Source organism: Carcharodon carcharias, chromosome 7 (genome assembly GCF_017639515.1).
Source record: "Carcharodon carcharias isolate sCarCar2 chromosome 7, sCarCar2.pri, whole genome shotgun sequence".
NCBI lineage: Eukaryota > Metazoa > Chordata > Chondrichthyes > Lamniformes > Lamnidae > Carcharodon > Carcharodon carcharias.
The window spans coordinates 34,437,099-34,463,296 of record NC_054473.1 but is presented as its reverse complement, the minus strand read 5'-3'; the positions used below and the strand labels follow the sequence as shown (position 1 = coordinate 34,463,296).

Here is a 26,198-nt window from a genome sequence, read left to right as displayed (position 1 = left end):
CACAAGTTATTATCCTTAACTGCCGCCTGGACCGGATCAAATAGTCTGAAAAACAGCAAAAAAATCACTTGCGGGCTCCGTGAATTGTGCTTTTTTTCCTTGCCTGTATATAAACAACAGTTACTCAAACTGGCTTCTTGAGTGTTAGAGCTGCCATTTCATGGTTGGTCTTGTTGTAGCCCATATATTTAAGTCACGAACGTTTGTAAATAGTCGCTGCATATTTCATGTTTTCTTAGCTTCTTTCAATGGGCGAAGCATATGTGTAAAGCATGTCAAGTTTAATTTCAGTGTTGGTTGAGGCCAGTACCTCTCATCTTGTAGTATTCACCTTGTTCTATTACTTGCTTCCTCTTGGAAGATTTCAACTTAATCCTTAAGATGCTTTTTGTAGTATTTTATCAGTTCAAATCACAAATTCTAGGCTTGGAGGGACATTTACTTCCTGGTTTGAAGATGTAGTGAAGACTTTCTTTACACCAAGAACAAACTGGTTGATTGCCTTGAATTTCAGTAACAAGTACCATTATTTGTGGGTTTAACAGCATTTGTGGAGAGAAAGACGGAGTTAAAGTTTCAAGTCCGTATGACTCTTCTTCAGAACTAAAGAGAAGTAAAAGTGTGATGAAATTTATACTGTTTAAGGGGAGTGGAGCAGGTGAAGCTGGATAGAAGGTCAGTGATAGGTGGGGGCAAAGAAGAGATTGACAAAGATGGCATGAACAAAAGGACAAAGTGGGTGTTGATGATAGTGGTAGTAGCTAAAGGAGGTATCGATAGTGGCATTAAGGTCAGAAAGCAGAATGTGATGTTAGCAGGACGAGGGTAAGCACTCTGGAAAGAACAACATGGGGGAGAATTTTCTCCCCGTCGGGCGGGTTGTGTGGGAGCGGGTGTGGGTGTGCGTGTAGCCGATCGCCACCTGCGATCGGTTGGGTGCTGCCATTTTACGTGGGTGAGCCAATTAAGGCCTGCCTAGCGTGACATGCACCCAGAAGCGCTGAGTGCTCCCTGTGGGGGTGGGGCAGGGGGGTGTTGGCTGAGTTGGGGCCTGTGCTCTTTCGCACATGTGCATGAAAGAGCGCGGAAATCTCCCTGAGGCACAGAGCTGCCTCGGGGAGATTAGTTTAAGTTTAACAGTTTTAATAAAAGAAAAAAAAAAATTTTAGGACATGTCTCCTCATGTGAAACTGTCGCATGAGCTGGGACATGTCTATGAATTTTATTAAAAATTTTTTCAAACCTTTAAACACCTTCATGAAACCTCATCACGCCCATGGATGAGGTTCCATGAAAAATGTGAAGGCCGCCTGACCTGCCCGCCAACCTTAAGGTTGGATGGGCAGCTCTGTTTATTGTTTTAACTGATAGTTAACTGGCCTTAACAGGCCTCTGACAGTTTGGTGGGTGTGCAGCCAACTTGGGTGTACACCGGCTGCACTGAAAATTTGAATGATGCGAGGTGATGCCAGGATGCACGCCCGATGCAACCACGTGCCATTTTACACCTCAGTGAACGGGCCCTACCCCCGCTTGCCAAGCTGAAGATTCTGCCCATGAACAAGTAACAGGCCCTTGTGGGGGCAGGGTGGGGGGAGGGGATGGTGGTGGGGAAAAAGATCAAAAATAGGATAAAAGGTGGGGATAAGACAATGAATAAAAATGCAAATAAATAAAAGTAAAAATAAAAATAAGTGGATAAAAAATAAAAATGGATATTGAAAAAAGGGGCAAAAAAGGAGTGAGGACAGAGGAGAGAGTTCATGGTCTGAAGTTGTTAAACTCGATGTTAAGTCCGGAGTCACTGGCGAAGCCCAATGCAAACTGAAGGAACAGCACCTCATCTTCTGATTAGGCACTTTATAGCCTTCCAGACTTAACATTTGAGCTCAACAGCTTCAAACCATGAATTCTCTCCTTTATCCTCACCCCCGTTTTTACCCCCTTTGTTCAATATTCATTTTTATTTTTTATCCACTTGTTTTTATTTTTATGTTTATTTATTTTCATTTTTATTCATTTATTCATTATTTTATCCCCACCTTTTATCCTATTTTCAAACATTTTTCCCCACCAGCATCCCCTCCCCCCATTCCACCCCAACAAGGGCCATCTGTTACTTGTTCATGTTGTTCTTTCCAGAGTGCTCACCCTTGTCCTGCTATTATCACATTCTGCTTTCTTATCTTAATGCCACTATCAGCACCTCCTTTAACCCTTACCACTACTATTAACACCCCCTTTGTCCTTTTGTTCATGACATCTTTGTCAATCTCTCCTTTGCCCCCAACGATTGCTTGCCTTCTATCCAGCTTCACCTGCTCTACCCCTCTTAAACAGTATAAACCTCATCGCATTTTTATTTCTCTTTAGCTCTGAAGAAGAGCCATACTGAAATGTTAACTTTGTTTTTGTCTCTACAGTTGCTGTTAGACCTGCTGAGTTTTTCCAGCAATTTCTGTTTTTGTTTCAGATTTCCAGCATCCACAGTATTTGGCTTTTACCGTTATTTATGTTTGCATGTAGCACGTATCGCATTAAGAAAGCATGTTGTACATATCTCTGATGAGATATATTGACACCTTTGGTGGACTAGTGTCCGTTTTGAGTAATGAGTTACTCCAAAGCTTGGTGTACTGCTTTAAAGATGCATTCCTGTGACTTACAGCAACCACCGAGCCATCAGTTTAATGTCTACTTCAGATACTATTTGAAATGTTAACCTAAAAGTGATTGTTTGCAGCATTAGAATAAAGATACTAATTTTATTGAAGTTGTTAACCTGTTTATTTTAAAAAGTTTACCATCTCAGATTGAGCATTTATATGTCTGAATATTGCAGACTGTCTTCCTGCACACAAACTGACCTGCAAAGGACAGCATGATTATTCAGACTATCTATCTCACCGCCAGTTGTTTTGTCCGTCACTAACTACTGTAATAAAGTGCTCACCCTGGAACATGATAGATAGATAAGGCTAATGAAGAGTAGACGCCCTTGGAATCATCAAACCATAAAATTTATCATCACTCTCATGGAAGGCCCCAGATTTATATAGAAAAGCTTTGTATGTTGGTGCCACCTTTTCTCCATACAGTACAGTTCCAAATCATCATGGATTAAAATACATTTGTGCTATTCACTCACTCATTGAGGTTGTCACAGTCCAAACAAGTAAAAACAAGGCCACATAATAGACAAGCTAGTCCTTAATGTGATTGCTGCTGAGTTTCAATGGCACAAGTTCTGCCTTTTTTCTGTCTAAAAAGAATGTGAAACCCAGTTGTTACTTTAGCATATGTGATAAATTGGAACAATGAATTGTTTAAGGCAGCACCCAGAGAAATGAAATGGTCTATAACAGTTCACCTGCATAAGGCCAGGAAGAAATGCTGAAATTTGGCACACTTACATTTGGCAAACCTTCCACTATGGAATTAGGATCAGTTTGAGTGGGAACTCTCAATATCAAAGTTGTGCAAGCTGTGCTCAGATATAATGAGATATGTTCACAATTGAGAAAGGAATGGTAATAGAAGAGGAGATATGGAGCCTGAGGAGAAGTGAACATTAACAGAAGCAGAGTCACCTCAGAGGGAGCAAAGAATTTAAGACACCCATCAAAATCACATGTCTTCCATGGAGTGTATGGGAAGCAGAAATATTCTGATACAAGATGATGATCTCTTGAAATAAAAGCACCCATAGATTTCCAGTGTTAGAATGCCTTGATTTACCCATGGCATCTGTAGGATAACTAATATTTAATGAAGGAGGAATAACTCATTTAAAAGCCAGTAATCCACTTTTAAACGGTTGTTATTTGTGTCAACCTTGGCTTAGTGGCTGCACTTTCACCTCAGCCAGAAAGTCATGGCCTCGAGGCTGATTCTAGGAACTTTTCCACATAATCCAGGATGACACTTCAGTGTAGTTTTGGGAGAGTGCTTCACATTCTTGGAGGTGCTCTCTTTCAGTTGAGATATAAAACTGAATACCTGTTTCACCTCTAAGGTGGCTGTAAAAGATCCTCAGACATTATTCAAAGAAGACCTGGAGAGTTGTCCTGGTGTTCTGGCTGATATTTATCTTTCGGCCAATGCCTAAAACAGATGATTTAGTCATTTATTTCATTGCTGTTTGTGGGATTTCGATGTGTGTGCATTTACTGCTACCTTTCTGTTACAGACAGGAGGGTTTTAATTTTGAAAACCCCTGATTTCTCGATTCTGTCCGCAAACAGAAAGGGATTTTTGATTTTCCCCTTTATAAGTGGTGTTGTATTGTTCCAAACCCTTCAGTTTTGGAATGATCCAATCCTGTATTAATAACCCCCCAGCAAACTTGAGATAGGGTGAAATCAGAGAGTTTTTTTTTTACAAACCCTCTAAAATGCAGGAAGTGGGTTCACAATGTCCCCCACTTTTTGCATTCATGCAGAGCAACAGATGACACTAGCTGTTTCACACTGCTACTGTGCAGTAGCAACACAAGTTATTCACCACTGACAGGATGCTGCCCCCTGCACTGGAGTGCTTAACTTGGAATTTGGTAAGAGAGGGACTTTTAAGGGTTATTTTCTATCTAAAGTCTAATCTTTCTTTAATTTAGCAACTAACTAAAAGCTGCTTTTTGGGTTGGGAGAAGATGGGTTTAATCCAGCTTTTAAACAAGGCTTATACAGGCTCTGCTTGCAGCTGCAGCTAGTTAATTAGCCAACTGACTTAAACGGGTTTTCAGAAGCTAGATTCAGACAGCCTAAAAGCAAGCCATCTAAAGTGCTGCTTTTGTTTGCCCTGGAGTGCTGCTTTGGGCTGCATTAGAGGGCTTCAGTTGCAGTTTGGTGAGAGAGGGAATTCGGTGAAGAGGGAAGGAGGAATCTTTTAATTTTCTACCTTTCTTCAGTAGGAAGAGTAGTGGCCTTAGTAAGTGGGACCTGGTGAGTATTTTTCCTGTGCTTGATATTCTCCGAGATAGAGGAAGTAAAAGTAATGGGAATAATTTAAGGGAAGTTCATGGCAGGGCAGCTCGGCCAAGTGGAATGCTTCTCCTGTGTGATGTGGGAAGTCAAGGACATTTCCTGTGTCCAGGGTGACTACGTTTGCAGGAAGTGTCTCCAGTTGCAGCTACTTGAAATTCACACTTCGGAGCTGGAGCTGCAGCTGGAGTCACTTTGGAGCATCCGCAAGGATGAGATCTTTGTGGATAGCACGTACAGTGAGGTGGTCACACCACAGGTCAAGGGTGCACAGGCAGAAAGGGAATGGATGACTGCCAAACAGAGTGAAAGCACTAGGCAGGAAGTGCAGGAGTCCCCTGCGTCCATCTCCCTCTCTAACAGATTTTCCGTTTTGTATACTGCTGGGGGCGATGGCTTCTCAGGGGAATGCAGCAAGACCCAATTCTGTGGCACCACGAGTGGCTCAGCTGCACAGGGTTGGGAGAGAAAAAAAAGTGGAACAGCAAGAGTGATAGGGGATTCTATCGTAAAGGGAACAGATAGACATTTCTGCAGCCGCGGACTTGATACGAGGATGGTATGTCGCCTCCTTGGTGTCAGGGTCAAGGATGTCACTGAACGGCTGCAGGACAATCTGAAGGGAGAAGGTGAACAACTAGAGGTTCCATCTTAGTACCAACGGCATAGGTAAAGAGAGGGATGAGGTCCTGAAAGCAGAATATAGGGAACGAGGAGATAAATTGAAAAGCAGGACCTCAAAAGTAGTAATCTCAGGATTACTCCCAGTGTCGCGTGCTAGTGAGATCAGGAATAGGAGAATAGACCAGATGAATGCGTGGCTGCAGAGATGGTGGAAGAGGTAAGGGTTTAGAATCCTGAGGCATTGGGACCGATTCTGGGGAAGATGGGATCTCTGCAAGCTGGACGGATTGCATCCCAGCAGGATCGGGACCAATATCCTTGCAGGGATATTCACTGGTACTGTGGGGGAGGGTTTAAAGTAGACTGGCAGGGGGCTGGGAGCCTGAGTGAGGAGATACAAGAGAGGGAAACAAAGATAGGAACGAAAAACAGAAAAGTAGAAAGCAAAAGTGGAAGAGAGAGGAAACAAGGGCTAGTAGCAAATAGGGCCATAGTACAAAGAAATGTGTAAAAATGTGAAAAAGAGAAGTGTAAAGGCACTGTATCTGAATGCAAGAAGCATTTGCAATAAGGTAGACCAATTAACAGCGCAAATAGATGTAAATGGATACGATATGATTATGATTACAGGGCTGGGAACTGAATATCCAAAGGTACTCAATATTTAGGGCGGACAGGCAAAAAGGAAAAGAAAATGGTGTGGCATTGTTAATTAAGGATGAAATCAGTGTGATAGTGAGAGGGGATATTGGCTCAGAAAATCTAGATGTCGATTCAGTCTGTGGAGCTAAGAAGCAATAAGGGGCAGAAAGCATTAGTGAGAGTTGCCCACAAGCCTCCAAACAGTAGTGATAAGGTAGGTCACGGCATTAACCAGGAAATTAGAGATGGATGTAATAAGGGTGCTACAGTAATCATGGGTGACTTCAATCTACATATAGACTGGGCAAACCAAATTAGCAATAATACTGTGGCGGAAGAATTCCTGGAGTGTGTACATGATGGTTTTTTAGACCAGTATATCGAGGAACCGCCTAGGGAACAGTCTATCCTAGATTTGGTATTGTGCAATGAGAAGGGGTTAATTAATAATCTTGTTGTGTCTGGTCCTTTAGGGAGCAGTGACCATAACATGATAGAATTCTCCTTTAGGATGGAAAGTGAAGTAATCTGATCCAAAGTTAGAGACCTAAATCTAAACAAAGGAAACTACGAGGGTATTAGGTGTGAGTTGGCTAAGATAGATTGGGGAAGTTCATTAAAAGCTGGATAGGCAGATGGCTAATATTTAAGGAACAAATGTAGGCATTGCAACAGTTATATAATCCTTTCTGGTGCAAAAATACACCAGGAAAGGTGGCCCAACCATGGCTAACAAAAGAAATTAAGGATAGTATTAGATACATAGAGGAGTCATATAAAGGTGCTAGAAAAAGTAGCAAGCCTGAGGATTGGGAGCTGTTTAGAATTCAGCAGAGGAGGACCAAGAGATTGATTAAGAAGGGAAAAATAGAGTATGAGAGTAAACCTGCAAGGAAAATAAAAGTGGACTGTACAAGCTTCTATAAGTATGTAAAAAGAAGAAAATTATTGAAGACAAATGTAGGTCCTTTGTAGTCCGAAACAGGAGAATTTATAATAGAGAACAAGGAAATGGCAGACCAATTAAACAACTACTTTAGTTCTGCTTTCACGGAGGAAGACACAAATGATTTCACAGAAATACTTGGGAATGCTTGACCAGTGAGAAGGAGGAATTGAAGGAAATTAGTATTACTAAAATAATAGTGCTGGAGAAATTAATGGCACTTAAAGCCAATAAGTCCCCAGGGTCTGATAAACTACATCCCAAGGGACAAAAGGAGATACTGGATGCATTAGTTGTCATCTTCCAAAATTCTATAGATTTTGGAGCAGTCCCGGCAGCTTGGAGGGTGGTAAATGTAACCCTACTATTTAAACAAGGAGGGAGGGAGAAAATAGAGAATTACAGACTGGTTAGCCTGATATCCGATGAAGGGAAAATGCTGGAGTCTAGAATGTGATAACAGGACACTAAGAAAATATCAATGGGATTAGACAAAGTCACCATGGATTTATGAAAGGGAAATCATGTTTGACAAATCTACTGGAGTTTTTTGAAGATGTAACTAGCAGAATAGATAAGGGAGAACCAGTGGATGTGGTATATTTGGATTTTCAGAAAGCTTTTGATAAATTCCCACATAAGATGTTAGCGTGTAAAATTAAAGCACATGAAATGTGGGTAATATATTGGCATGGATTGAGAATTGATTAGCAGACAGGAAACGGAGAGTAGAAATAAACGGGTCTTTTATAGCGGTACAGGGTACCGCAGGGATCAGTGCTTGGGGCCCCAGCTACTCACAATATATATCAATGATTTGGATGAGGGAACCAAATATAATATTCCCAAGTTTGCTGACAACATGAAATTTGGTGGGAATGTGAACGGTGAGGAGAGTGTTAAGAGGCTTCAAGGTGACTTAGACAGGTTGAGTGAGTGGGCAGATGCATGGCAGATGCAGTATAATGTGGATAAGTGTGAAGTTATCCAGTTTGGTAGGAAAAACAGAACGGCAGAGTATTATTTAAATGTAATAGATTGGGAAATGTTGATGTATAAAGGGACCTGGGTGCCCTTGTACACCAGTCACTGAAAGCAAACTTGCAGGTGCAGTGAGCAGTTAAGAAGGGAAATGGTATATTGGCCTTCATTGCCAGAGGATTTGAGTAAGTATGTCCCACTGCTGCTGTATAGGGCCTTGGTGAAACCAGATCTGTGTGCAGTTTTGGTCTCCTTACCTAAGAAAGCATATGCTTGCCATGGATGGAGTGCAGCGAAGGCTCACCAGACTGATTTCTGGGATGGCAGGATTGTCGTATGGAGAGAGATTGGGCCGACTAGGCCGGTATTCACTGGAGTTCAGAAGAATGAGGGGGGGATCTCATTGAAACTTATTCAATTCTGATAGGGCTGGACAAACCGGATGCAGGGAAGGTGTTTTCTCTGGCTCGGGGTGGGTTGGGGGGGTGGGTGTCTAGAACGAGGGGCCACCATCTCAGGATATGGGGTAGGCTATTTAGGACTGAGATGAGGAGAAACTTCTGGCTGGGCCAGCATTTATTGCCCATCCCTAGTTGCCCTTGAGAAGGTGGTGGTGAGCTGTCTTCTTGAATCACAGGAGTCCATGTGCCATAGGTACACCCACAATGCTGTTAGGAAGGGAGTTCCAGGATTTTGACCCAGCGACAGTGAAGGAATGGTGATACATTTCCAAGTCAGGATGGTGAGTGACTTGGAGGGGAACTTCCAGGTGGTGGTGTTCCCATCCATCTGCAACCTTTGTCCTTCTAGTTGGTAGCGTTCAGGGGCTTGGAAGGTTCTGTATAAGGAGCCTTGGTGAATTCCTGCAGTGCATCTTGTAAATGGTACACAATGCTGCTACTGTGTGTTGGTGGTGGAGGAAGTGAATGTTTGTGGATGTGGTTCCAACCAACCGGGCTGCTTTGTCCTGGATGGTGGGAACTGCACTCATCCAGGCAAGTGGGGAGTATTCCATAACACCCCTGACTTGTGCCTTGTAGATGGTGGACCTTCTTTGGGGAATCAGGAGGTGAGTTACTCGTTGCAGGATTCTTCGCCTCTGACCTTGTAGCCACAGTATTTATGTGGCTAGTCCATTTCAGTTTCTGGTAAATGGTAACCCCCCAGGATGGTGATAGTGGGTGATTCAGTGATGGTAATGCCATTGAACATCAAGGGCGGTGGTTAGATTCTCTCTTGTTGGAGTTGGTCATTGCTTTGCAATTGTGTGGCACGAATATTAGTTGCCACTTGTCAACCCAAGCCTGGATATTGTCCAGGTCCTACTGCATTTGGACATAGACTGCTTCAGTATCTGAGGAGTTGTGAATGGTGCTGAACATTTTGCAATCATCAACGAATGTCCTCACATCTAACTTTATGACTGAAGAAAGGTCATTGACGAAGCAGCTGAAAATGGTTGGGCTGAGGACACTGCCCTGAGGAACTCCTGCAGTGATGTCCTGGAACTGAGGTGATTAACCTCCAAGAACCACAGTTGTATTCCTTTGTGCTAGATATGACTCCAATCAGTGGAGAGCTTTCCCCCGATTCCCATTGACTTCAGTTTTGCTAGGGCTCTTTGATGCCACACTCAGTCAAATGCGGCCTTGATGTCAAGGACAGTCACTCTCACTTTCACCTCTGGAGTTCAGCTCTTTTGCCCATGTTTAAACCAGGGCTGTAATGAGGTCGGGAGCTGACTGGCCCTGGTGGAGCCCAAACTAGGCATCAGTGAGCAGGTTATTGCTAAACAAGTGCCGCTTGATGGTACTGTTAATGATCCCTTCCATTACTTTACTGATGATCAAGAGTAGACTGATGGGGCAGTAATTAGCCGGGTTGGATTTGTCCCGCTTTTTGTGTACAGGACATACCTGGGCAATTTTCCACATAGTTGGATGGATGCCAGTGTTGTAGCTGTTCTGGAACAGCTAGGCTAGGGCATGGCAAGTTCTGGAGCACAAGTCTTCAGTACTATTGCCAGAATGTTGTCAGGGCCCATGGCCTTTGCACTGTCCAGTGCCTTCAGCTGTTTTTTGATATCATGTGGAGTGGTGGATCTGTGGAATTCTCCAGTGCAGAAGGCTATGGAGGCCAAGTCACTGAATATATTTAAGAAAGAAATAGATAGATTTCTGGATTCTAAAGGTGTCAAGGGGTATGGGGAGAGCATGGGAGTATGGCATTGAGATAAAGAATCAGCCATGATCACATTGAGTGGCAGAGCAGGCTCAAAGGGCTGAATGATTTACTCCTGCTCCTATTTTCTATGTTTCTATGTAAGCCAAAAAGACATTCTGCCTATTACACAAATGAATAATGTGGTATATTTCAATGCCAGTGTGATGCCATGTATGTAGGCCGTACGTCCCAAAGACTGGCGGATCGTTTCAAACAGCATGTCCCAGCTGCTGTTTGCAATGGGCAGGGTACAGGCTGTACCCAAGCAGCCTGTGCTTGCAAAACTCAAAACAGTGTCCAACATTGAATGGGATTCCACGATTGGACAATATTTGCTAAATAATCCTCAGCGTGCTAAGAATTACATTGACAACCAATTTAAGATTGTCAGTTGGGCTCGCATTATGGTGCATTGTGTGTACTGGAAGGTACATATATTAATACACAGGGCCCTGTTCTTTGCAGGCAGCAAGAACACGTGCATACATTGTGCTTGTTTCAGCTAAACAAAATTAGTGACAGCCATTACAAAAACAGAAATACCTGGAAAAACTCTGCAGGTCCGGCAGCATTGGCGGAGAAGAACAAAGTTGACGTTTCAAGTCCTCGTGACCCTTCAACAGAACTAAGTAGAAATAAGAAAGGGGTGAAATATATGCTGGTTTACGGGGGCGGGGGGTGGGGGGCAGTGGGGGGATGGGGGGGGTGGTGGTTGTTGGGACAAGGAGCAGATAACCAAAAGATGTCACAGACAAAAGTAGTGACAGCCATTCACTGGTTCATTCTTCAGGGCAACCCCTTGACCAATCAGGGTCAAGCTGCCTGGTTTAAATTTCAAACAATGCTTGGCAGTCATACCAAGAAGGCTACAGTGATGTAGCCTGGTTGGGGCTTATGGATAATTTTAAATAGGGTGGTTAACTCTGTCTGATCACCTCGCGATTCTGCATTATGGTGGATGAGCATTGGGTCCAGTCTGATTGGGATCCCTCTGCTGGTCAGTTGAAGGACAGGCATTGTGTCTTTCGGGGCACCAATGTGATCTCGTGGATGGTCAGCTCTTGCTGTACCTCCCAGTGGCTTTTCAACAAAGTGAGGTGTTACCCTCACTCTTTCTGGGCCAGTTTGGGAACTTTTCTGGTCCACATTTAAATTTGCCATACAGCTATGGGCCAAACCAATCAATGGCTTCCTAGCTGGGGTCTTTGACTTGGGAGTGCGAGCTTGCATAACGAGTTCCATGTACCTTGGAACACCTCTGCCCTCAAGTGGAGGTGCAGTACCAGCTTCACTCCTTTGTGGCTTTTTGACAGTAGGAGGGATTTCATCCCTATCTGCTTATTGGTTTGGGAACTCCCCCTTTTCCCTATTTAATGTCAGAAAGAAGGTTTCCGCTGGTCATACGTCAGGCAAGTCCTTACCCTTTTCCTTTTCGTGCTTAATAACCAGCCTTCCTTCAGGCTCTTGGCTATGTGGGGCATTTGCCTCACTATTCTCTGCTCCAGGAATTCTCGGGTCCCAAATTAATGCAGGTATACTTGGGGAATCTATTTCAGGTTCTAGGAGCCTTCCCTGGACCTCTTAATTTTACTGGCCTGGCTCCGGCTTTGCTACCTTTTAGAGCAGCTTTCGCTTGAGGTCCATGGGCGCTATTCCACCCTTTTGGGCTTCGGGACCTTCTCCAGCTTTCCTCCCTTCGGTAGTTTTCTGCTGCTTGGCAGAGGCCTCATTTCTTTCGCTGGCTAGCTCCTGGCTGTCAGCTAAATTGTTCCCAAGGAGGAAATTGACTCCTGGTACTGGTAGTGTTGGAAAATTCCTACTGTGACAGGGCCTGAAACAAGGTCACATTTTGGTGGACCCTATGGAGTGGTGCAAACACACATCCTCCTCCCACTCCACTGATCAGGGCTTTGGCCTTCAGGGAGGACTCAGGGGTAGGTTTAAGTTTCCCTGCAACATTAAGGACTGAGTGGCCCATGTCCCAGAACAGTACCACGGACTTGCTCACATTCTGAGGTGAAATTCCGGAAACTCTGGGAGTTTGTCCGCCTCAGACACATATTGTGCCATGCCCTCCAAAGGGTAAGTTTCTGTAGAGAGAGGCTCTGCCTGTTCCGCTGCACTACCCATTGGGGCATCCTTCGTTCATTTGAAGCCCTACTGGGCCAACTGGCTTGCCTTGCAATCTCCAGCACTCAGGTCTGGAATGGCTTATTTTGTCGCAAAGAGCACACATCAGCTCCACGTGTTCTCCTTTTGGGCTGCCTGGGGGCTTCTCACACCCTCTTTTTATTCTCTTTTCTGGGTGGGGGAGTGGGGCCTTTCCTCTCGAGGTTGCCTTGCTTATCTTTCCAATGCTCAGCGGTATGGTTTGGAAAGAGCCTGTCTGAGTTTACAGACCTGTGGGTGATGTCATAGCTGTCTGCTGTGACTACCGCACCGCTGGCTGTGAGGATTCTCTGCCTCTGTAGGTGTATCTGCAGCTTGGAGGGTAGGCGATTTTTGAATTCCTCCAACAGTACCACCTCACATGATCCCTCATAGATGCATGGGAGTTTTAGGGAACTTATCCATCGGTCGAACGCGACTTGTTCCAGCCATTCAAATTCAATATATGTTTGGGTTAGCTTCTTATGGCCATTACAGAATTGCCAGTGGTATGGCCCCAGGACTAACTTGTAGTCACTTATGATGGCAGTCTTAGTCTGCTCATAATTCAGGGACGCATCAGAAGGCAGTATGGAGTAGACCTCTTGGGTTCTCCCTGACTGCTGCCCTTGAATTAAAAATGTCCAGATCTCAGGGCCATTTTAGCTGTCCTGTTATTTTCTCAATGGTAGTAAAAAATGACTCCACATCACTATCCTCAAATTTGGGAAGGAATCTCGCATACTTGAGGACCATAGAGAGTGGTTCCGGGTTAGGGAACTAGGGGGTGCTACCAGGTAGAGAGAGGCTTCCCCTTGCAGCTTCTAGCTGTCTGCTCTTTCTCACTCCCTTTGAGCTGCTAGCTCCATTTCCAATTTTTGAAGCTGGAATTCTCTTTCCTTCTCTTGTTCACTTGCTCTCTCTTGCCTCACGTTCTTTCTTTCCCTCTCTTGAGCTTCCCTCTATTTCCCTCCTCCCCTGAAATTCAAGCTGCAATTTAAGCTTTACCAGCCTGAAATTGGCCCAGGGGAGGGGACTCAGAGAGGTGGTTGAACTCTTCATTTAACTGCTCTACTGGTAACGTGAGATCCAAAAGATCTACCAGTGACTGGATCAGTTCACTTTGTTTGATTTTTTGCTAGGCAAGTTGAACTGTTATCTCCCAAGCTACAGCTTTCAGTTGACCTGTGCTAAGGATTTCTAAACTTACCCCATTTAAATTCTCTTGCTAAACAAATGTTTGGGCAGCAAACATTGCCATTTTCTTAGTGTTGATGCAAGGAATTTGCTGTTGCAAGTTACTTGTCTTAAAATTAGCCCCAGCCACCGAGTTTCCATCTTTTGGCTTCCAGTTGGCTCTTTTATCTCTAATTTGGCTCATCTCTTAACTTGGCCCCCAGTCAAATTCTATTTTGAACCAATCCCGGATGTGAGCTTCCAGTTTCTTATACAGACAAGGGGGGAGTGTTTAAATTAAGCCCTGATTTCTTCACTCTCTACCTGTTCGTAAACAGAAAGGTATTTTTGATTTTTCATTTCCCCCTTTATAAGTGGTGGTGTATGTTCCCCAATCCTTCAGTTTTGGAGTGATCCAATCCTGTATTAATAATCCCACAACAAACTCGAGGAAGGATGAAATCAGAGATTTAGTTTATTTTACACACACACAAAAATGTGGGAAGCAGGTTTGCAATGTCTCCGACTTTTTGCATTCATACAACAAAAGAAGGATAAGGGAATGAAAGGGGCCCAGGGTCAAGACCACAGACAAAATAAGAATTAAGGTTTCACTTGAGTCCAGAGTCTGGAATCAAAAAGTCCAATGGTGTATTCCTTCAGAAGTTAACAGGCTGAAACAGTTGCAGGGTAACCGTTTTTCCAGATGCGATAACTTCTGTGATGAGGGAAGGCACATAGAGATGAATTAGTCTCCTAGGCACAGATACAAAAGCTTAGATGTTCCAGTAGAACACAGTGTAGATGGGTGCTTGGCAACATAAACCTGCGGCAGAGATCTCTGTTGCTACCTGTTAGCTGGTAAATGGTAGACTGCCTGGTTCAGCTCCACACGGCAATATTACAGGTTCTAGCTGCTTGGGGAAGGTCATGTGACATACCTCCCACTCCTCCCCCTGGTTTTTGGACAAAGGATGCATTTTCCATGTCTGGAACCTTTTAGATGTTTAATAGAGGAGTCAGGGACTCTTTTGTCCTAGGAGACACTGCCTTTCTGGTGGCCAGAAGAGGCTTTGTGCCATTCAGTGGGGGTGGGTGGATGGTGTGCATTAGCACCTTTTGACAGATAATGAGGTTCTGCAGGCGGAACTGTTGTCTGACGGCTAGAAATTCCTCTGGTATGAGTCATGACTAGTCAGGCATGTCAGGGTAAGGCTTTTGTCCATTTAAAAAATTATAATTTTATAACTTGGCCAAGTTGATATAGATATATGTATATACATATTTTCGTTCATGTCTTCTGGTCATGACACTTTCCGACATTACAACAGTGATTACACTTCAAAAGTATTTCATCAACTGTAAAGTACTTTTTGACATCTTAAGGCCACAACAGGCACTGACTGAAAACATATTTTCATATTTTCAGCGGAATAATATTTCGGCACAGATTAGAAGGGCCGAATGGCCTGTTTTCTGTGCTGTAGAGTTCTATGGTTCTAAATGTGTCTGACACCTTTCTTCCCTTGTGATCTTTCTTTTCACATTACATCACGATTAAAAGACGCTGTTAGCATGCTGTAATTTATCATTACATGTTTTAAGTACAGTATTTTCCTCTTTATACTTTCTAGTGAAAAAGAAAAGGCAAAAGTATGAGCCGATACATACTGTGGATATTATAAGACCAGTGCAGAATGGAAGCCAGGTGTTCATAAAAGAGCTCCGAAGTCGGACCTTTCCCAGGTAGGTATTGTCACATTAGAAAACTTTGCTTATGAGGCATTACTGAATAGACAAATTGTTTAAGCTGTTCTTTGCTATGGGAGTCTACTCATTAATTAAACTGGGAAATTTGAGTAACTGACATTCAAGAAGTTAATTGGTTTAACAGCTACAGAATTTGTTTATCTGTGCATTAATTATTATGAATTTGTGCTAATGTATGATGAGCAAATCGCCATAATTATTGTAGATGCCTTACTTTGAATTGCTGATTAAGCAAACTATATATACTCTGGTTGAATATGGTACCTTTTTCCTTTCGAAAATTGCATTTGTATAATACAGAAAAGATAATTTTCAAATCAGCAGTGTAACTCTTTTTTTCACAAGATTTTGTTTCAAATAAATGTCAAGTTAATGAATGCACAGTACTTGTTTTTCAAAAGCTGAACATTGTACAGAAAAACACTAGTTTTCCATCTAATCGTGTATTGAAACAAAATTGTAGCAGATAGGATCCAACTATTATGAACTAGAATTTATTGTAAGTTTGTTCATTTGCTTTTACTCTGCTGTTTTACCTTACTAATCATTGAATGGTAAAGCTAAGCTTTGAAGCATCGCTAGCTCTTCGGAACTTGCAATGTACAGGATCGGAAAAGATCCCGGTGGTTCATTGGCTGTTGTCAGTGTCTAGGAAAACTCAGATCCCATGATAACTTGTAATTTTTCAACAGGCACTTATGTAATTCCCTGAACTTGCTAATATAACCAGCCTTTGTTGCCTCTCTTGGAACCCAATTCTATTTATTTTTATATTCTTTGTATGTAAATTTAGCCGTATAGTGAAAATCTCTCCGGACTCACATTTTTATTTTGCGCATTTCTGCTCATAATAACCTCATTGCCTTTATTCCTACAGTTTGGCCATTATCTTGTGGATAGGTGTATGCTGCATATTAGATTGTTTCAGCTTTAGTATTTGTTTATTTATCTTGAGATCCTGTTCAGATTACTCGCCAAAAACACTGAAAGCAGAGGGGCGAACAGAGACAAATCACAGCGTGTGGAAAAGAGAAAGTGCTGGAAATACTCAGCTGGTCAGGTAGCATCTGTGGGGGGAGAAACAGATCTTTCATCAGAAGTTGGGTATTTTGCTTTTGTGTTTGTGTAAAGATTAGACTGCAGTTCTATCCTTCACCACCTGGCCATCTGAGATCGAACATGTCTGACTTTTCATTGGGAAAAGCAAACCAGAGAAAGTTACTATAGAAGCTAAGAACACTCCATCTGTTCTTTTTATTTTACACTTTTTTGGCGAAGTTAGCCTTCTTTTATCCTTTTATTTTTTGCGTTAGAACAGTGGCTTTCAAGTTGTGCTTACAAGTGTTTCAAGGCTACCGTGCAACTATGTAGGATCTTGTATTGGCACTCAAAATTAAAACTTGGTATGACTAACAATTTCAAAGAAGCAGAGGAAAATGAGACCTGCTGATTGATGAATAGGTTCCCCTACTATGCATAAACTATGCATTTCACATCTTTACATGCGTGTTATTCTGGTTTTACCTGTTCTGTTGTAGTTCAAACAGAGCGGTCACGAGGTTACATCAGAAGACATTTCCATAAGAATAGGTAACTGCATTGCCTCCAAGGTGCTGCCAATTAATGACCCTGTGTCCAGCCTGTTCTATACCACATCAGTTGACCTCTCCTAATGGAGTGGTAAATTTATCCATTGCTCTGTTAATAAACACAAACCGTGATAGATCCCAGGATATGATTTTGCCTTTGGATCCAATGTCGGGGCCAAATGGTAGTCACAACACCACAGTGCTTGGGGAACAGTCACCCAGTTGTGATTTTCCCAGAATTGGCCAATTAGTGTCCAGGGAGTGGGTGTACCATCTGATTAAGGATGGTGGGCAGGATCTCTAAGCTGGAGAGCCAGTGGGAGGCCCTCCAGCTTGCAAGAAGCAGCAGCCTGCACTTCAGGTGAGAGAGAGATTGCCTCCATTTTGAGGCACTCTCTTTCCAACTTTTAAATTTAAAATGCCCTCATCAATTGGGCCATCATTGTGGAGGGGGCATCACATTACAGGGTGGCCTGTGGCTAGAGCTGAGGCCAAGCAGGCAGGAGGGCCTCAGAGCCTTTCTGAAGCACTGGGCCCCCAGTCTGCTGCCAATCTTCCACTGCCAGGCAGCTGGCCTAGTCCCTCCCACTTTGGGTGGCCCTGCAGGCCAACTGGAAAGTCCTGACAATAGGCAGTTAACCAGCCTTAATTAGCTACCAGCAGGGTGGGTAACCCTGCCAACTATAATCCCGCTTCCAGGTTGGGATGGAGCCAGCAAACCAGCTGCCAGTTGGCTGGCAGTGTGAATTTTCATACTCGCCCCCCCCCCCATGTGGGTCTGAAACCCTGACCCTAGCTTCAATCTTTGGTCAGTATACTGGCAGTTTGATGAGAAATGGTGTTCCAAAGAACAGGAACTCATCAGTGAAATATGTCAATTCCTCTGATTGAATTGCAGTATGAAAGCTGAACATTCTGTGAGGAGCTTGTTGACAAATTCTTCCACTTAGCAGCTAAGAATATAAGGAATGCAACAAAAATTCAATTTAGACCAACAAAAAGGAACCTGCAGTACAGCTACAGTTAAATTGGGAGTTTTGCCATTGAGGATGATTTTTTGATCACCAGTGACTGACATATTTTGCATTGCTGCCTCACTTTCGATGTGAAACCTCCCAGAACTACTTGGCATTTCAATGATAACAAAATCCAAAGAATATTGCATTGCAAGCAGTATGGATGGGAAGGGACTGGATGGTCTGATATCAAGACAGTTGCATACTAGATGGTGTATATGTGGATTTTGTTTCTCAGATATGGTGACTGTGGTTTGAGGAGCTTCAGCTCAGTGTCATTGATCTGGAGGCTGAGCTGCAGACACTGCAACACATCAGGGAAAGGGAAAGTTACCTGGACGTTTTGTACCAGGAGGCAGTCACGCCATTAGGATAGGATCTTCGGGTTTGGAAGGTGGTCAAGGACAGGAGGGTGTGACTGTAGCTGAGGCAGGTAAGGAAACCCGGTGGGCAGGAATGCAGGAGTGTCAGCCTCTGCAGATGTCCAACAGGTTTGAGGTTCTTTCAGTTTGTTTGGATGAAAGTGGGGGCTGTAAGGTGGATGAGCTGACTCACCATGGCACTGGGGTACAGGAAGCCATTCAAGTTGGGGGAGCCAAAAGAAATGTAGTATAGTAGGAGACTATAGTGAGGGAGATTGACACTGTTCTCTGCAGTGAGGAGCGAGAGTCCGGACAGTTATGTTGCCTGCCTGGTGCCAGGGTTCTTGCTCAGGGCTGGAGAGAAACTTGCGTTGGGATGGGGAGGATCCAGAGGTCGTTGCCCATGTGGGTACCATGTAGGCTGTGGAGAGCCAGGCAACAACCCCATCTCATCCCGCGATAGGTCGGGGAATAAATCAGCGAGAGGTGGGGGGATAATTCTGAGCGAAATGGGGAGATAAAAGAGCGAGAGGTCGGACGATAAAAGAGCGAGAGGTCGGGCGATAAAAGAGCGAGAGGTCGGGCGATAAAAGAGCGAGAGGTCGGGCGATAAAAGAGCGAGAGGTCGGGGGATAAAAGAGCGAGAGGTCGGGGGATAAAAGAGCGAGAGGTCGGGGGATAAAAGAGCGAGAGGTCGGGGGATAAAAGAGCGAGAGGTCGGGGGATAAAAGAGCGAGAGGTCGGGGGATAAAAGAGCGAGAGGTCGGGGGATAAAAGAGCGAGAGGTCGGGGGATAAAAGAGCGAGAGGTCGGGGGATAAAAGAGCGAGAGGTCGGGGGATAAAAGAGCGAGAGGTCGGGGGATAAAAGAGCGAGAGGTCGGGAGATAAAACAGTGATTGTTCAGGGGATAAATCAGTGAGAGTTGAGAGATAGGGCAACGGGAGTTCAGGGGATTGCCTCTCAGTTGGCAGAGGCATTTGGCAGTGGAAAGCCAGAGTGGTTGAGGACCCGGAGGCAATGACCATCACTTAGAAGAATGGGGGGAAAGAGGGCCTGGAGACAGCAACCACCACCCAGAAGAGCACGTGAGGACCCAGAGGCTGGAATCACCATGTGGTGGTTACTGCCCGGAGCAGTGCAGCACGGGCCAACAGCGAGATCATGAGGCTGCTACTGCTCTTTATGAATCCCAGGGAGAGACGTCCTGTGGGGAGGAGAAAAGAGGACAGTAGGAGTATGTGTGTCTGTATGTCCTAGGCCCACACAGTGGAGCCTCGCCTTCAGTTGTCTCAGACCCCTTGCCACTGGACTAAGACCTTGCTCCGTCAAGCCTGTGTGGTAGCTGGTGTGCAACGGCCACCTCACGTTAAAAGAGCTCACGTACAGGCATCTTGCACCTCCTTAAAATGAAGTTCAGGACCTGGAACGTAAGGACCATCATGAACAACCCAACAGTGACAGACCGGAACAGCGCACTGCTGTCGTTGCCTGGGAGCTCAGATGTTTCAACATTGAGATTGCTGCTCTAAGTGGGACCCGGCGGGCAGGGGAATGCCAGCTCAAGGAACAAGATGTGGTTACATGTAAAAGGAGAGGTTATGTTTGAAATGTTAATCGGGTAAGTTTAGAAACATAGGTTTCAAGGCAACATTTGAATTTTGAAATTAACCAGACTGGATTGTTTTCAAAGGAGGGGTGAAACGTGTCACCTAGCCAGGTGAAGTTTCGAAACAGTATGTTTATTTTTCCCAAAGATTACTGGTAAAACTTAGTGCTAGGAGAGGTTTTTATTATCAGGGAGATAAATTCCAAAGACATAATGAATCAATGGGTATTTGCATTCAAAGAGGAAGATATGTATAAAGGAGCAAAGGCTGTGTGGAAGGGGAGGCATTTTTAAGATCTTACAAGTGTGGGAAAAAGCTTTCAACTTCACTGCCTCAAGCTGCTGTCTCCAGGGGCAGAAATTTCCCGTTGGCGAGCGGGGGTGGGCCGATGTGTAAAATGATGCGAGGTGACATCGGGCGAGTGTCCCAATGTCACCACGTGCCATCATGATATTTCAGTGGGCGGGCATGCAATGATCTCCGATGCGCGCCCGCCATTAATTAAGGGGCCACTTAAGGCCCTTGAAGCGTCAATTGACGGTGATTTTTCAGGGCCCGTGTGATCTTCAGGTTGTTGCATGGGTGCAGGCCTAAATAGCCAAGTGGTTATGGTACTGGGTTTGTAACCCTAAGATCAAGAGTTCAAATCTCACAATGGCAAACTTTGAAACAATAAAGCCTCATTTGAATACACATGGAAACGTGTTAACTTGAAAGAGTTACATCTTAAGAGCTCTTGTTGCATGGGTGCAGCGGGCAGGCGGGTAGGAGACATTTGTATAAACCTCATCCGCCGGTGGGATAAGAGGGCTCACTGGGGTCGCGAATGTGCTCAGTCAGATATTTATTTCTGAAAGTTGCTGATACTGTGTGAGCAGAAATACTTCAAAACTCATACCAGCTGCTGGGACAGGACTCTCAACCTTCAGGTCAGCACTCGACAATGAATATCCTTTTTGGGGGCCTGCAGATTTCAGGAAGCCTTCCCTTAGCCTGGGAATGGGAGTTATGCTCTCCACTGGAGGCACCTCCTCTGAGGAGGAAGGGAGGGCCAGAAGGGGGAGGAGGCCAGGAGTGCACATTCAGCTTCCATGGGAGCCATCTTTGGGAGGAGAGGCGCAGGCACAAGGGGCACAAGGCCAACAGGAAGTCCAAGGCACAAGGGGCCGCAGAAGATGCCTCTATCCTGCTACCAGGGTATACAGGCGGTGAAGCAGCTACCTCAATATGTCTGAGGTGCAGTGCCAAAGGAGGCTCCATCTCTCAAGGGAGACGGTCAACGACATCTGTCAGATGATAGGCCCTGGGATCTCCATTAACTGTGTGGGTGTGCACCCCATGCCAGTGGCTCTAAAGGTCACAGCTGCTCTCAACTTCTATGCCTCTGGTTATTTCCAGGGCTCGGTGGGTGATCTTTGTGGTGTCTCCCAATCCACAGTTGTGTCAAGCAGGTCACAGACATTCTGTTCAGACGGGCATTGATGTTCATCCACTACCATTGGGACCAGGCCGGCCTGACAGAGTGAGCTAGAGGCTTTGCAGCAATTGCTGGCTTCCCCCGCATCCAGGGTGCAATAGACTGCACACATGTGGCCATCAAGGTGCCAGCAGGTGAGCCTGGTACCTTCTTCAACAGGAAGGGCTTCCACTCTGTGAACGTGCAGATAGTGTGTGATCACAGGATGCTGATTCTACAAGTCTGTGCAAGGTACCCAGGCAGCTCCCACGACGCCTACATCCTCAGTCACTCCCAGGTGCCGGGGCTCTTCAGTGCTCCAGCCCGGCTGGATGGATGGCTGCTGGGTGACAAGGGCTATCCCCTCATGAAGCCTCTCTGTCATCCAAGAACAGAAGCTGGGCAGCGGTACACTAGGAGCCACGTCTCCACAAGGGCTGTGGTGGAGAGAACCGTCGGTCTTCTCAAGATGCACTTTCGATGCCTGGACCGCTCGGGGCTGCAATACCCCACCAGATCGTGTGTCACTGATAGTGGTTGCATGCTGCACTCTCCACAATCTTGCGCTGGAAAGGGGTGACGCAGTGGATGAGGAAGATGTCGACACAATGACTGCAGCTGCATACGATGAGTCCAGCAGTGAGTCCGAGGATGAGTACACACAGGGAAGTGCTGAAGGGGTAGATGCTGACCCGGGCATACTGCAGGGACACCCAGGAGGCTTTAATCCAATGAACCTTCAGCTAGAACACCACACATGGACCTCCAACAAAAGCCTGTGCTGCAGGCTCCATATTTGATACATGAGTGCTGAGTCTGTCTGGATAGGAACATTAACTAAGGGTCTTGTCAATAAAGCTCAATGTCAAACAACTCACTCACTAACATCATGGGTAACCATCCACCTGCAGAAGAAAAGAGGCACCCTCAGCCATGGTCACATGTCTAAATTTAATGATTTAACAAAATGATCTTAAAGAAACAAAATGACAAAGGTGTTAAACACCACACCAACTAATCATGACCTAATTGCGGGGCAACACAAAAGCACCAGTGAATAACCCGTGGTGTGCCTATGGTGCCTTAAATTTACGCAACCGGGTGCTACGTCTAGGTGCTGTCCCATCACTGGTACTGGCATCTGAGACAGCCTGCTCACTGTGCTGTCCTATTGGCCTCGATGACCTTGGCGGACGTCCTTCGGCCCGTGGAGCCTGTGCTGGCCCTACCTGGGAGGGAGCGGCCAGTTCCACAGCTGGCATCTTCACAGTTGTCGCAGCCTCATTGGACGCCACAGTCATTGGCGGAGGAGCTGTTGCCCTCCTCCAGAGTGCCATGAGAGGAGCTCGTAGAGACGACAGGCAGCTGCTGTGCTGACGTGAGGTTGCTTCGGACTTCCCTGCTCACCGTAGATGGATGCGCACCGAACTGGGAAACTTGGTGCCCAGACCATCTCCCACACTGGCACTGACCAGCTGAGGTCAATGCCGATGTGAGGGCTTGCTGGTCCGTGTGCATCCCCAGGAATCCCTGATTGGTCTCCTGGAGGAGCCACTCCACGAGAGTTGCTACTCTCTCCATGGAGGACACATGGCCATGAGGTTCATTGCATTGGCGATGGTCTGCGAGGACTCCTCCACCACAGAGCCCAAGCCAAGCATCGCCTCATGTATCTCTGCCAGATCCTCCCGCACATCCTGCTGGACTTCCAGCAATTGCTGCCTCATGGACAATTTCAGAGGCACATCATCAGCGACCGACTAAGCATGTGCCTGGTCCCCTGCAGTTCTCCGATTGCTGGCACCATGGGCACTCTCTGTCTCTGCCAGCTCCTCCAGTGACTGTGAAGTGCCCCCAACGGTGTGCCCCGGGACACTAGCTGATGATCTAATTCCCACCGAGGTACTCGTACCTGCGCTGGTGCCTGTCTGGCAGAGATGGTGTGACGCTGGTGGGTCAGAGACTTCAGGACCCTCAGGTGGGAGAGGGGGCCCCTGTGCCTCCTCCTTCTCCTGGCCTTGCTCCGCTGATGCTAAAAGCAATAACAAGGACATTTGATTAGTTAACGCGTAACGTGGAGACAATGTCAATGTGCATCCCTGTCCCCCGGATCATTATGCACTCATCCTTCCATAAGCAATGGTCAAGCCATGTTGCAAACTTCAATCACTGAACATTTAGCACTGCCATGGCTGCTGGGATGCTAATTGCAACTTCAGTGCTGGGCTAACATACTTGCCTATGGCACCCCAGCCTCACCATCACCTGGGACCTGGGCGCATGGTGTCTCTCCAGATTCAGGACCTCCTGCTCGAACCTGGAAATGATGGCCAACTGGGCTGGCCTTCCGCCAGTCCTCAACCGGTCTGTGGCATTATGAGCATTCTTCTCCTGAAGAGGAGAGAAGAGCATTGATTAGTGCAACTTGTACCTGGAATCTCTTCGCTGCCGTCCCACCCCAACCAGACTGGAACGTTCCAGGGCTCCAGCGCCTCCTCACCCCGCAGCTGCCGCACACTCACACAAGATGCCAGGCCAGTTCCCTCCACCGCCGCCCCCTTGCCAAATGCAGCCTACATCACATTTGGCACCACATGATCCAAACTTGCAAAGCAAGAAGGCACAAGCACACGGAACGCCAAGGGCAGCAGATCGATCAGTGCCCTGCCACCTGGAAGCTCCCCTCCCAGCATGTCAGCACCTTGACTTTGACATGTCCTGGAGTTCCAGCTCTGCGCCTAGGAGCAAATCCACCCATAAAACAGTAACCTGGGTCTCAGTGTACCACATGCTGCGGGGCAGAACCCATCTCTTCACCACCCTCTCAGGGTGACGTTGGTATGGGCAATATCTGCTGGTCCACCCAGCGAAGGACACGTTGTTAATTCAATGCAGTCACTACACTCAGCGTCGGGGGGGCGGGGGGGAGGTGGGGTGGGGTGGTGGTGGTGGTGGGAGGGCTGCGGTTGCGGCCAGGGGGGAACATCTACCTGCTGGGTTAAGTAACCAATGCCAACGTGGTACTCACCCTTCCAGAGCGCAAAAAGGCATTAAAGTGCTTGCAACACTGGATCCGCACGTCGCAGGAGCTCACCACCTCTGCCACCTCCTCCCAGGCACGTTTGGTCATGTGGGGAGGCCTCCTCCTCCCGTCCCTCGGAACAAGGATCTCCTGCTGCGTTGCCACCTCCTTGAGGGCAGCAAGGCAATTATCTGAGAAATGAGGGGCACATTGGTCCCCTGCCCTACCCTTCTGCCTGGTCGGCTCACCAGCAGTGCTCTGGGGTGCCCTTCTGCAGGCCACGATTCACAGCCTTTGCAAGGCTACAGGAGTACTTTTAAACAGGCCACTGGGTCGCCATTGGACCCGGCAGTCATAGCAGTCCCACCGCCACCCACCTACCCACTCCCACTGACCTCGGGAGCCGCGTTTCACGTTGGGTGGGCCTTAATTGGCCTGCCCGCCTAAAATGGCGGCATGGACCCGATCGCGGTCGGCGATCAGGTCCGCGCCCGTCCGCGTCCACTCTTGCACAACAGGCAGAAAATTCTGCCCCAGGGACTGAAAAGAGAATTCACTTCGAATTTGACTTGTTCAGGGTAGCACGTTTCTTTGCCTGGGCCTTTTAAAATCTATGGGCAGAAATTTTCGCTCGATGGGCGGGTGCATGCCTGACCCACTCGAGCGTGAAATGGCGCATGTTAACTTCGGCTGAGCATGCCGATGTCAATGCGCAGTTGCACGATAGTTCAGTTGGAGGGCGCGCGCTAGCATCGTGCCAGCCGACAATTAAAAGGCCTGTTAAGGCCATTAAGTAAGCAATCAGCCTAAATTTTTCGCGGTGAAAAGGCCAAGCAGCCTTTGCATTTTTTTGGAAACCTCATCCACGGTTGGCATGAAGTTTTCAAAAGCAATTAAAAATATAATAAAAGTTTTGAAATTGAATTAATAACATGACCTTGCTCATGTGACAGGGGACATGTTTTATTATATCTTTATTTGCTTTTTTTTTAAAACAATGCTTCATCTCCCTGAGGCAGCTCTGTGCCTCAGGGAGATAATGAAGCACTCATTTGTGCGCGTCCGTGAAATTCACGCTTGGCCCGTTCACCCTCCTCCCGTTTCATGCTGGGCAGGCCTTAACTGGCCAGCCAGCGTGAAATTGCGGTTCAGTGCCGAACGCAAGCGGCAGCCGGCTTGCCCCCCCCCCCCCCATGGCAATACTCTGCTCTATGTTCCTTACTGTTGCTATGACGAAAGTGTAACTGGGAGTTAGATTGATTAGGGGTTTTAGAAGTTATCATAGTAATTTGTACATCTATGTATGTATTTAAAATCTTTTCTCTTATTAATACATTTTTAATTTAGTTTTATAAAAACCTATGAGACTTCGTGGTCTTATTACTGCTGAATTCAAGGCACTCATCTCGAAATTTATACAAATTGAAAATTAGTTGTGATAGTTGTTTCAAGTTTCCCTCTGGGATTTGAACGATTCAGCATTTACCATTGTCTATGCCATAAAATAGTTGAGGGCTCTTTGCGGGATATATTTGAAAATCATTGATTTTTTTTGGAGTTGGTGAATCTTAAGGTTACGAGTATGAGAAGCACTTTGAATTTAGGAGTTGGTGTGAGGTTTTTTTTGTAGTGGCGAGACTGCAATTTGGCTCTGGC

General features: G+C 45.9%; 1 protein-coding gene across 3 annotated transcripts in view; it reads left to right on the top strand.

Annotated features, from left to right (window-relative positions):
• phf2 (PHD finger protein 2) overlaps positions 1–26,198 on the top strand; it is a 148,934-nt gene that overhangs the window by 42,455 nt on the left and 80,281 nt on the right. For all 3 annotated transcript variants that reach the window (XM_041191913.1, XM_041191912.1, XM_041191911.1), the window contains exon 3: positions 15,354–15,465. In XM_041191913.1, coding sequence (XP_041047847.1) covers positions 15,354–15,465 — 112 coding nt within the window. The remainder of the gene's footprint in view (positions 1–15,353; positions 15,466–26,198) is intronic.